The sequence below is a fragment of the Leopardus geoffroyi genome, chromosome C1 (assembly GCF_018350155.1).
Source record: "Leopardus geoffroyi isolate Oge1 chromosome C1, O.geoffroyi_Oge1_pat1.0, whole genome shotgun sequence".
Lineage (NCBI taxonomy): Eukaryota > Metazoa > Chordata > Mammalia > Carnivora > Felidae > Leopardus > Leopardus geoffroyi.
This window is the reverse complement of record NC_059328.1, coordinates 206388765-206401196: the sequence shown is the minus strand read 5'-3', so window position 1 is coordinate 206401196 and position 12432 is coordinate 206388765. Positions and strand designations below refer to the sequence as shown.

General features: G+C 48.9%; 1 protein-coding gene and 1 long non-coding RNA gene across 3 annotated transcripts in view; one reads left to right on the top strand and one right to left on the bottom strand.

The window, feature by feature from the left end:
• LOC123599533 overlaps positions 1 to 1033 on the bottom strand; it is a 40073-nt gene extending 39040 nt beyond the window's left edge. For both annotated transcript variants that reach the window (XR_006713182.1, XR_006713183.1), the window contains exons 1-2: positions 922 to 1033; positions 204 to 439 (exon numbers count right to left, since the gene is read on the bottom strand). This is a non-coding gene — a long non-coding RNA (uncharacterized LOC123599533). The remainder of the gene's footprint in view (positions 1 to 203; positions 440 to 921) is intronic.
• Positions 1034 to 1071: 38 nt separating this feature from the next.
• On the top strand, positions 1072 to 4254 carry LOC123599532 (forkhead box protein D1). The gene is made up of 2 exons (XM_045481433.1): positions 1072 to 1172; positions 1635 to 4254. The coding sequence occupies exon 2, from the start codon at positions 1750 to 1752 to the stop codon at positions 2776 to 2778; it is 1029 nt and encodes a 342-aa protein (XP_045337389.1). The 5' UTR covers positions 1072 to 1172; positions 1635 to 1749; the 3' UTR covers positions 2779 to 4254.
• Positions 4255 to 12432: the final 8178 nt, after the last annotated feature.

Below are 12432 nucleotides of genomic sequence, written 5' to 3'. Positions count from 1 at the left end.
GCTCCCCCGTCACAAACTAACATACTGCAAAAAGAAACAGTATTACCCCAAGTCATAGTTATCAAATCTGAAACCAGGAACTAGAAAGCTAAAGTGGTCTCTAGTAAGTTGTCCAAAGACCCCTCACCCTTAAGACATCTATCACATTCACGATTCACAAAGAGTAAACAGTAAATTTCGTTTCCAATATCATAGAAACTTACCAGCTGTTTAGGACAATTCCTGCATTGGTATCTTACTGGTTCCTTTCCGCCATTTTCCTTCAGCTGATTTTCCATTCATCTGTCCTTTCCACAAACATTCTCCGGAGCATCTTACTGCCTTCCGCAGATAACACGGAGAAGAAGTGGAAACATTCCCATCTCATGGGAACCCAGAGAACCCTCCTCTTCGCCTTCCTTATTGTGGTTCTCTCTCTTTTCATGGGGGGAGGTCCAACCTGGAGAAAAAAGGGAAGAACTGTCTGGTTAGGAATATCTGAACAGCACCTTTCAGATGCCCCCCACCCCGGCTCCCAAACCACCAATCCTATGTTCTACTGAGCGCTCCTTTCAAGAAACACTGCTTCTTGCTAAGCTGCCCAGTAGGGTTTCTATTAGTTTTAATAAATCAAGAGGATCTCTTCCAGTTACTCAGGGAATTTTTGGCTCTCTACATTCGCATATTAAAAGTTTAAGTGGAAGATGGTGGTGAGTGATGCCGGGGGTTAGTTTAAGCTAGACTTTGAAATGCGTGAACCTGTTTGAGAACAGCAATTCCCCCCCACCCCCCCTGCCTCTGAAAACGCCTGCGCACCCACGAAAGAGCTACCTCCTCCCCTGTGGTCAGCGCCAGGAAATCAGCAAGACCTGGCTACGAGTCTCTGTCTTCTTGCCTCCTTAAATCCCAGCAAGCAATATTTCAAGGGGGAAAGAAAGATACCGTTTAGCTCCAAAATTTCCTCCAAACGGTGAAAGGAACATGCCAGCCCTCCGCTTCCACCCTGTGAATGCTGCAGGGCTACCTGGGCTTTGCTAATACAAGTGGAAAGTGTATAAATGGCAGGGTAATTACTGGCTTTCGCCCTTGGACGGAGAAATGAGATCACGATTTTCACGAACAGGAACCGGAGCTGCCGCCGCTGCCCTGGCTGCCGCTTCCCCTCCCTGCGCGGGTCCCGCATTACATCACCGGTGAGCTCTTGCTGGTGGGGGTGGGGGGGCGGCGGGCGAGGAAGCTCCACCAGGGACTCAGCCCCAAACCCAGGGGAGTAAACATGGAATAACGAGGGTAAACGGGAGGAGGACGAGGGAGAGGAATAAGGAAAAAGCAGGACCAGGTTTCCCACCGCCACCCCTCGTCTGTTTGCCGGGGAGGGGGAGGGGGTGTGTGCAAGGGCGCCACATCCTGAAGCAGCCGCACCCCAAATTTCGTTCCTGCACCGCCCCCCCCCCATCCTCCCTCCACTTCCAATTCCAACAAAAACTGACATCCAAAGGGGCCAGGAGAGCGGCCTTGAGAAGCTCAGGGGGGGACTGCGGAGAGACGCCAGGGGATTGGGAGGGACCGAGGCGCCCGCGCCTTGGGGCAGCGTGAGGGAAGGCGGTCGTCGCTGCGCCCCCGCCCGGCCCAGCCAGCGGTGCCTCCCCCGCCAGGCGACAGCAGCCCGAGGGGGGAGGCAGAAGCGCCTCCTCCCTGCCGAGAGCCGAGGCGACGACCGAGGGGGAGGAAGACTCCTCACCTTGCCCCCGATGAGGGGCGGATCATGCCATGGCAGCGCCGGCGAGCGACAGCGGCGGCGGCGGCGGCGAGCGGAGCCCAACCAGCAGCCCCGGGAGCTCGACAGGAGCCGGGGTCGCCGCGGCGGGAGCCCGGGACGGCGGGGACGCGGCCGCTCGGAGCGCCGCCGTGACCGTCCCCGGACTGCCTCCGCTCGAGGACTACGAGTGCAAAATCTGCTACAACTACTTCGACGCGGACCGGCGCGCGCCCAAGCTGCTGGCGTGCCTGCACACCTTCTGCCAGGAGTGCCTGAGCCAGCTGCAGCTCCGCGCCGCCGCCGCCGCAGCCTCTGCGAGCGCCGCTCCTGAGCGCCCGCTGCGCCCGCCGCCCTGGCACGGCCCGCCCGGCGCCATCGCGTGCCCCGTGTGCCGCCACCGCACGCCGCTGCCCGACAGCCGCGTGCACGGCCTGCCCAACAACACCAAGCTCGCCGAGGCCTTCCCTCTGGCCCTGCGCGCCGCGCACGACCCGCTGCCCCAGGACCGCCTCCCGCCGCTGCCCGCGCGCCGCGCCGCGCCCGCCGCCGCCGCCCTGCCGCCCGCCCCGGCCCCGGCCCCGCCGCCGCCGCCCGCGGAGGACGCCGCTCGCGAGCCCCGCGCCCGCGCCGGCCTGCGCGCCCCGGGCGCCTACGAGAGCTGCCAGAACTGCAAGCGCGCCGCGCTCACCGCCGGCTGCGTGTGCGTCGTCTTCTCCTTCCTCTCCATGGTGGTGCTGCTCTTCACCGGCCTCATCTTCGTCAACCACTACGGCGGCGGCGGCGGCGGCGGCGGGGGGGCACCTCCCGGCGGCGGGGCGCCCCCTGGCGCTGCCCCCGCTGCCGGGTCGCCCTCGCCCGTGGGGCCCATCTGTCTGTCGGTGGCCAGCATCCTGGCGCTCTTCTCGGTCGTCGTCACTTGGGTCATCTGCTGGCTCAAGTACCGGCCCGAGGGCGCGGCCGCTGGCTCGGCGGGGGGCGGCGGGGGCGGCCCGAGGGCGCGGGCGGCGGCTGGCGGCGGCGCGCGGAGGAGCGACACGTAACGGGGCCTCAAGCCGGGCCTCCGCCAGCACCTCCAGCCCCCGCGCGGCCGGAGGGGGGGGGGGGCTCCGGCTCCGCGCGCTCGAGCTGCGCCCCCTCAGTGCGGCACCCGGACGCCCGGCCACCACCGGGCCTCGGCGTCGCGTCTCTCAGGCCTCCCACGCCCCGCCTCCTCCGCGCGGGGTCGGCGACGGACCCCGAGGAGGTGGGGATGCTGCTGGGGAGTCCCGTCTCTGTGGACTGTGCAAGATCGCCCTCCGCTTCACGCACCACCCAGGTCCTCGCCAGAGTGCACGGCCGTCCCTCCCCCGAGTCCGAGGATTTGCAAAGAGAAGGAGAAGAGGAGTGGGCCCCCCGCCGCCCCGCCCGAGAGCTGATTTTCTGGCTGCCGCGACCGAAGTTTCAGGGGAGAGGTACGCGCGCGCACGTCTGCCGCAGTTGTGAAAGGACTTGAATTGTCCAGAGCAAGGATGAATGAGATGTCCACGTGACAGAAGGGTGTCCCCGCTTCCTGGCTGTCCTGGAAGGCGAGTGAGCCCGGGGCGCTGAGAGTGAAGTCCACTCCCCGGGGACACGGCGCGGGAGAGCGGGGCGGCGGCACACGAGGCCAGCCGCGCGCAGCTGGGCGCCCCCCGCCCTCCCCGGCAGGTGCGCAGCGCGCCTGCGCGCTGGGGCTGCCGCCACTCAGCCGACGGGAGAGGTGGCGGCGCGCGCAGGGCTGCCGGTGCCGCGGCTCCCAGCTCGGCGGAGTCCAGAAGTCCCATCCTGAAAACTTAGGATTGTTTTATTCACAGTGTTACTATACCAGGAAGTCATTTCATCTTCTGTAACTGGACTCAGGGAGCTTAAAAAGCCCGTTCTCTCTTCTCCTCTCAAAACTGACTTACTGTTGCCCCCACCTGGAAGATACTGAAAGCTATTCACGCAGAATATAAGCTGTAGGCTTCCTCTGCCTTTTTTTCTTCATTTCGTTTTTAAAATAATTTATTCTAGGATGTATACATCTGGAAATTTTGTGCATTTAAATTTCCAGGGAAGTGTTTGATAAGCAGTAATATTTCTCCCGTACCTCCAGTCCAAATACATTTCAAGATTAGGAGCAGAAAATAAAGGCGTGTTAGTGATTGGTTCAAGATTTTATACCGTGAACAACTACTGACTTTCAATTATCTGATAAAATAGAAAATAGCTCCCAAAGACGAAACTGACAAGGCTTTCTTCCTCTGATTACAAATATATGTCACACTTACCGGGAAAATACCATTTTGAATTTAACTGTTTGATATTGGAAATCACTGAAAGGTTCACATCGGTCATATTAGATGAAAAAGAAAACATATCTACCTGATTTTGTAACTAAAAAGATGTATTACGAGTGTATGTTGCAGGTGGATTAGATGCCTTTTTGAAGAAAAAAACCCCACTGTTTCAAATGTATTTTATATGAAAACATTCTTTATTCCATCTCTTGAAATTTGGAATAAGACCAAGTTTTCATGTCTGAAAATCACAGAAGCTGTTGAGGGTATGCTATTATTCCTCATGTATTTAATGCAAGCTGTCTGCATGATATCCTGACATTATTCTATTAACTGAACTTGAATGGAGCATTTGTATCTATCATAGAGTGAAGTAATTTATTGGTCACTGATAAGTGATATGGCTGCAAATTAGGAATTGCAATATGGTGTGTTTTATGTCTGCGTTGTCTTAATAAAAACAAGAAGCATTTATAGAAAAAAAAACCTATTTTCATGAAATTTATTTCATGGGGAAAGTGCTCTGAGTTATTTATGGCACTCTTCTTGAAATACTCATCCCCATCCAAATCCTAATTTCACATTTTGAATGAGGCTGAGAGAAATAAGTCACACATGGGAGGAATGTATATCGCAAGGGCGGGCATTTATGGAATTGTTTCTAGGGTTTCACAGGACTTCTGAAGGCCAAGGGAGATCTATCCATTGTATTTTGAAGGGAGAAGCAGCTTACCCATCCACTAATATAACATCCACTAAAACTAAACTCTGCTGTCAGATTTGGTTCTCAGTTTCTGCTAAATGTTTTCAGGTTCCTAATGTTTTTATGTTCCTAATACTAAGAGTCACATTTCGGAAACTAGCTTGGATCTGTTTACACCTCCAGCAAGTAACTTGTGTTACTTCTCTGTTCGTTTTTATCTGTTACTCTTTGTTTACTTCCAGTGCTGAGATTCTGTTTGCATTCATAACTGTTTCGTTGCACAAGTAGATCTACACGTGTGTGTGTGTGTGAGTGCTACCGACAGAAGTTGGCTTTGTGTATGTAATGATGTGTTCACATGTGCACACACACCTGTTTGTTACTTCACACTCTCAAATTGGCAACCTGGAAGTCTGTCTAAAGTTATCTGGGGACCAGCTTGCTTCTTACAGAGTTTATTTACATGCCACAGAGGAAGGTACACCAATGACATAAACTGAATTATTCCTTGTAAATGAGAAAGATGTCTGAATCGCCCTCCGTCACAGTAGAAGCCACATTTTGCTTCCTTCTTAGGTTGCACATGTAAATTTCTTATAATGAGAAATTTGAGCTAGAATACTCCTAAACAAAATAGACACAGTTAGTAGTTCAGTACCTAAACATGGTGAGATTTATTTTTTCTTGGCTGACTTTGCATTGCAGCTCATTTCTGACTTCCTTATCAGGAATTAAGCGACAGGACAGAGCAGCGGAAAACATGTGTTCAGTTTCCAGTTGCTTTCTGTTATTCAAGTAGTCCCCATTTTGCAGGTGTGCTTTAGTCATCCTAAAGCACTTCCTACATCATGTGGGAAGTCCTGGTATACCAGCTCCTAAGACAAAGCAGTTTAAAAGGTAATTATTCAAATGGTCCCATGAGTTGTAGAGAGGGCTCCTGATGACAGTGAGTGCTTTCCTCCCTTCTCATGGAAATTGTCACCTTCTTGGAAGTGCCTGACCCAATTCTGGACACATCTCCACCTCATGAGTGTTAACTGCCAATAAAATCACTGTAAAAAGCCAGCCCTGGGGGCTCCTGGGTGGCTCAGTCAGTTAGGACTCTTCGTTTTGGCTCAGGTCATGATGTCGCTGTTCCTGAGTTCGAGCCTTACATGAGGCTCTGCACTGGCAGCATGGAGCTTGCTTGAGATTCTCTCTCTTCCTCTCTCTCTCTCTCTCTCTCTCTCAAAATAAATAAACTTAAAAAGGCAGTCCTTCTCTGGCTTGCACACCTGCTCAAGAACTTATGGTTTCCATGGTCCAGGTTCTGCTTAGGTTCTGGAGCATCAGGTTAGAGTTACCATCATGATTCTGTAAAGCCTACATTTCAAGCAAAAGAAACTCATTTTGCAGGTCATAGATTAAATACTCAGCCTCTGAATGCAATACGATTTGTTGAACGGTATCCATATCTAGAAAGAACATTGGTGTGGGATCTAAAGACTATGAACAGCACCCAGGAGATGTGAGTCCATACAGGCTCTCTCCTTTCTTTGAAAGACCTGGTGATTAATTTAACCTCTTTGAGCCTTGGGCTCCCTCTGCTACAAGATGGGAACACCACATATCAGCCCTGCTTACTTTATAAGACTGGCTTAAGGACTTGTATACAACACGAGGGCATATGAGTGAAAATGCTTTGGAAACTGAAGCCCTACCTATTGGGATGAGCATTAGGTGTTGTATGGAAACCAATTTGACAATAAATTTAATATTAAGAAAAAAAAAAAAAGGAAACGGAAGCCCTGTGTGGATCTATGGCCTTGTTTTTACTCAGATTTCCTAGGGTCTAATATCACCTCTCCAGAGAGGTCTGCTGTGATCACTCCATGCCAAGGGAATATCTACCAAAATTTTCTTTTTTTCTTAGCACTTATTACTGTCTCCAGTGGTCTTATTTAATGGTTACATGCTTTATCTAAAACTCCAGGGCAGATCTTGCCCTCAATTTCTAAGGGCAGGATCCTTGTCTGGTCACACACTTTACCCAGAAAACCTTAGTCAGCCCTCAGCATACGGTAAGTGGCAGAGTTTTTTAAGTTGGCCGAATGGGACCCCCTGGACTGAATGTTAAGCAGCTTGATTCCCCTTAATAACTCCTGAGACCCTGGGGGGCTTAGGTAAACAGTTGCTTTTCCTGATTTCATAAGAATTTTTGAAAGGTGAAAAAATATACTGGAAAACCACTTTGATTTTTCAGAGCAATCAGTTCATCGCAGTGAAAATCCTAAGTGTGTTATATTCAGTGACAGTGGAGAGGTTGAAGGACATTTGGCCTCCATTTCGATCATTTTCTGCATTGTGAGATTTCAAGGTATGCCTCCTTTTGGCTTCCTTCTTTTACGACCATGACTACTCAATCTCCTCCAAAGCACCTGCATTGGTGGGACATGTTTACTGGGCAGTGAAATTTCCCTGCAACACTGAATTTAAATTTCTCATCGTTCGTTATGTGCCTTTTTAATTCTTTCATCTTTGCTATTTTAAAAATGTACCCTTCATAGACCGGCTAAATTTATAATCTTAATAGCTGAGTAAACCCCCCCCCCCATGATTCTGTGACCCAACTCAACCTCTTTAATCATTTATTTCCCATTAGCTAATATTTGTGTTTTATATTTCTGCCATGATACACAGTTGATTAAATTCATGTATTAGGCAATGAATTGCATCCCTGCTATGTATGCATTTACGTTTCTTTCCCTTTGAAACAATATGTTTTTATTGTATGCATTACAGTGTAATTTTGAGGAATATCTAGTATTTACTACAGTAACTATTTCTAAAATAAAGGTTAAAACTGACTGCAGCCAGATCTTAATTTGAAGTTATATGAATGGGGAAAGTGTGAGAGAGATTTTATCTATCTTTTGCTAGATCTCTTTCAATTGTCCATTTAAGAAAAGCTTGGTAATGTATACCATAAACATGTTTGTCTCCATCAATCAAACTTGAGGCTTCTGTCCTCTTAGGGAAAACTAAAATGCGCTCAAGAGAAGCAAGTTTGTTTCTGTGATACATTTACCATCATTCCTGATTATAAATCAGGAAGAAAGAGTGTTTAATATTTACATTTGGGGAAAGCAAAAGTGTTCCATATCCAATTTCCAAGAATATTCCTAGGAGCTCAAGAAGAATGTGTACACTTCCTTTAGAAAAAAAAAATGTCTTTCATGTAAAATTGGATTTTCTTTGGTTTAGAAATACCACATCTCCATGGGGTGGAGTAAGGGAATGTTGAAGGCAGAAGAAAAAAGGTAGAAAAGATATGCAAAAAGCTTCTCCCCGCTCCTAATATTTAAAAAAAACACATTTCAAAATAAAGAGGAGAGAAAGTGTTTAATCACTTCAAGAACAGAACACTAGGTATGATCTTGACCAATTACTATTTTTTGAAAAACCATGGCAATCCAAGGGCGGCTCAACTATCTCCCTCCACAATGACAGACTTATCTGCATCGTGTAGAAATAACACATTTATAAGTCTACTGTGTGTGGGTTTAACAATATTTTATTGTCAAACTTGAGTGGTAGAGAACAATTACACCTGACTTGTAGTTTGGGGGAAGAATTGACTCCAAGTGAGAAATAAACAGTTACTGCCCAGGAAGAATGTTTGGGACCAATCTCTGCACAGCAACTGATTTGTTCATTGAGACCATTTCTTGTTAAATTCACCCGCAGCAAACTTACCCCCGATGCGAACCTTAGCAGAAGTTCTCAACGCTGACAGCAGGTTAGAATTACCTGGAGCTTTAAAAAAAAAAAAAAAAAAAAAGGCACGCGTCTGTCCCCAGAGACATATAGTTAATTGCAGGAGGGAGGCGCATCAGTATTTTTAAAAAGGCGCCCCAGGTGATTATACTGTGCAGCGAGATTTGAAAGCCATTGTATTTCACAACGTTTTTATTGAAATACGACCTTCTCCTTAATCTCACTTTAATGAACTAAACGCCACCAGGTCTCTTAGAAACTGGGAGACTGTGGAAAAATGCTTGGATTTTGCAAGTGGTCAAAATTTAGCTAACTGGTTTGGGTGACTATGTAATCGTTGGTTTTGGTCTCTCTCTTTCTCTCGGTCTCACTCACAAACACACACACACACACACACACACACACACACACACACACACTCTTGTTGACTTTGTGTTCCCAGGAAAGTTAAGCAAATATTTGCATCTCCATTTGACGTGCTGTGATCTTTCCTAATGCAGGGCAGGTGCCGCTGCGCCTCCGGGGCCCCACAAGACTCCCCTGTTCCTGCAAAATGGGTGAGTGCTCTCCAGGACCCCTGAGTCATCAAAATTCAGTGACAGTGTGAGGATTTGAGGGCGGATTATGTGGATAACCAGGAAAGTCTCGAGGTTAAATTAACAAAACCTTGCCAGTGACAGCTGTGAGTGTCATCGCCAGTGACAGCTGAAGGAATCTGCTGGTCGCCAATAGGATGGTTGTGGAGCAGATCTAGTGGTGTCATGTTTTAAAACATTCACTAGGAGAACTATTAAATGCTTTGAAAAGACCCTTCGGAGCAGTCATTCAGCGTGCAAATTAATTCCACGCTGTTGGATCCAGGTGTAAATGGATTTGCTCTGAGACCCAGTTTGCTGCCCGGTGGGTGGGAGGGTGGGGATTACCTCGATTTCTCTCCTTTTGGACTCGGACGCCCGTGGTGGCTCCCAGTTGAGCCGAAGGGCTCTGAGGCGGGGGAGGGGAAGCAGGGCCGTTGGAAAGCAGTTGGCTGTCCCTGGTTATTCCCGGGGACGGCCCACCCCGGGGGCCGCCACCTGGACAGGTTCCCTGGGGACAGGTCCTAGGGCGGCAGGGGGAATCCCGCATCCTGGGGCTGGCCTGAGTCCCTCATCTCCAGTAGCCTCCTGGGCTGGAGAGAATCTGAGGCAGCTTGGGGTGACAGGCTGATCCCCACAAGGCTGGGGCCAGCCACTGGAGCCTGTCCCGTTCTCAGTCCCTTGCTCCAATCCTCCACCTCAAGCGAGACCCGCGCGCACTTGTGATCCAGATGGGCAGACAAGAGAAGCCGGGATGAAAGGCACGAGGATGCTCTCATGTGACCGCTGGTTTCGCGCGGTGCGGTGGTGGTGGTGGTGGGGACCAGTTTGCACTGTATCTTGTTGACCCCAGCACCCAAAACCTCCGCTCAGTTTGTTTGTTTGCGTTTGTATGGAACCTGGTCTTCAGCCCAGCCCTAACGCCCTGGATTTTGTGACTGCTCCTCCCGCATTGCGGGGCTGAAGGTCTGTTATCTGTGATCCGATGATGTATTTACTATCCCTGAATGCCCACATGACCTTCCCAGGGCCCTCCTCAAAGCTCTGAGTTCGCACCTGTTCTTAAAAATAGCGGAGAAGCTCAAAATACGGAGATAAAGAAGAAAAGAGACGCAGAGTGGGGTGGCCGTCGCAGCCTGCGAAGGACTTGGAGTGGTGTTAGCTCAGTCCTTCCTTCCTCCTGTGCTTTCTGGGCTGTCCAATACCCCCATTCCCCCACAGCTTTTAAAGACACAAAAGGTGTCCAGATCAACACTGCCTTTGTCCGGGACAGGCCAGCTTGTCGCGAACGTGAAGGGTGGGGGCTTGGAAGTACCTGAAGAGTCCTTGGGTTTCCTCTAGTCAATTCCTTGGAGTTCCCCTCCCCCCCGCCCCCCCGCCACCACACACACACACACACACACACACACACACACACACACACACACACAGATGCCGTGCCAGCTTCCCACCAGACTTTACAGGACCACCTGTCGGTCCAGCAGAAGGCGAGGTTCGCCCCTGGGCTGGGAGCCTAGGAGGACTTCATAAGCCCCAGTGACGACACGTTCCAGATTTATAGCCAGTCTTCAGGGAGTCAGGAAGACTTGGATTCTTTCTGCAAATATTCAGCCCGCCTACCACATGTCTGGCCCGAATTAGAGGCGGGTGGATGATACCAACCTGTATCAGGTTCTTCTCCGCATGGAATATAGGCTAATAAGTTCTCCCTGGGAGTAAGAAAAAGGGTTGGTTAACATAAGCAAAAATTTTCAGTGGGATTGTATCATTCAGTACGTTTTAAAGGGGGAGTGAGATGGAGTAGATTACCACATTCTTTTCAAGAGAGATAAGATAGGGCGGTGCCTCCCAGAAACATTAAAGGTAACTTTAGTTGAAATTTATTTACAACCAGAACAAAGCAAACAAAGGAGAGGTTAAGTATTGGGCAGCCCCCAGATCTCATCCCTTTGGGGTTTAATCAGAGTGGTGAAAACCTAGGGCTTTCTTTTTTTTTAAATTAATTTTTTAAATTTTATTTTTTTAAGTAAACTCTCCTCCCAATGTGGAGCTCAAAGTCACCACTACTCCAAAATCAACAGTAGCATTCTCTACCCACTGAGCCAGCCAGACAACCCAGAAACCTATGGCTTTCTAACTGATCAGGACTGTCAACAAAATGCCCTGGGTTCAAATCTTAGCTTTGCCACTTCCTAGCTCTGTGGCTAGGGCAAGTTAATTAACTTCTCTGTGCCCTCTTTCCCTCATTTTAACTAGATACAATCTGGTTATTTGGAGAAGTCGTAAAACTGTAAAGTGCTTTGAACAATGCCAGCACCTTCAAAGTGCTCAATACTATTATGTAATACATATATAGCATTATATAACATATAATAGTACCATAATATTATAGTAACATAATAAGCATAAAATAGTAATATAATGTGATTATGTAGTATTACTATTATATATTTATGTGATGTTAATGTATCATTGTCATCGAGGACTGTTGTCACCGCATAACGGACTTACGTTCTCCCAAAATAAATTCGAATTCTTCCAAAACAGCTTATTCAAGATTGGGAATCCAAGAAGCTGGCTCGAGATACACTAGGCCTTCCAAGGTCTCATGCTGCCGACCCCAGGCCACTGGTCCTCAGAGAAGACTCCTGGAAAGTGTGGTCCAAATTCTGGGAGGGAGGCTGAGGGAAGGCAGAGCAGTCTTTTGTGGTAGACAGTGGATGAGGGAATCCCTTTCCTTGGTTCCTCCCTGGCAACTTCTGTAACTGATACTTTAAAAGGGTTTGTTTCAAGGGTTGGTTTTATGTATATCCATCCTTTCTCCCATCACCCTGCCCTTCGTCAATGTGTAAGCTGGCAAAACTCCAACCTGCATTTCATTTATTTTTGACATAAATGAATTTGAAAACCTTGGGAGCAAGTCACATGGAATTATTCTTAAGTCAATATTAAGCAAGGGTATATGTGACATGTCTGGCACATAGTAGGGTTACAACTATTGTACTTCCCTTCCTAATGTCCTTTTCTCCGTCTCACTCCCCTATATCCTGCTACCCCCAATATACAAGTGTGCCCTTCATGCTCACGTATTCTGGAATAGTGAAATGGGGATTCTGGTTACTTCCAGTGCAAATGTATCCTTCATATCAGAAACAGTCCTTCATCGTTGTCTAGTATGAACCCACCTTGATCGACACCAATTGGGATTCATTGTACCAGAAATATCTTGGAGCGCCTCTGTAGCTCAGTCGGTTAAGCATTGGACTTTTGATTCCAGCTCAGGTCCTGATCTCACCGTTAGTGAGTTCAGGTTAGTGAGTTCGAGCCTTGCATAGGGCTCCATACTGACACTGCAGAGCTTGC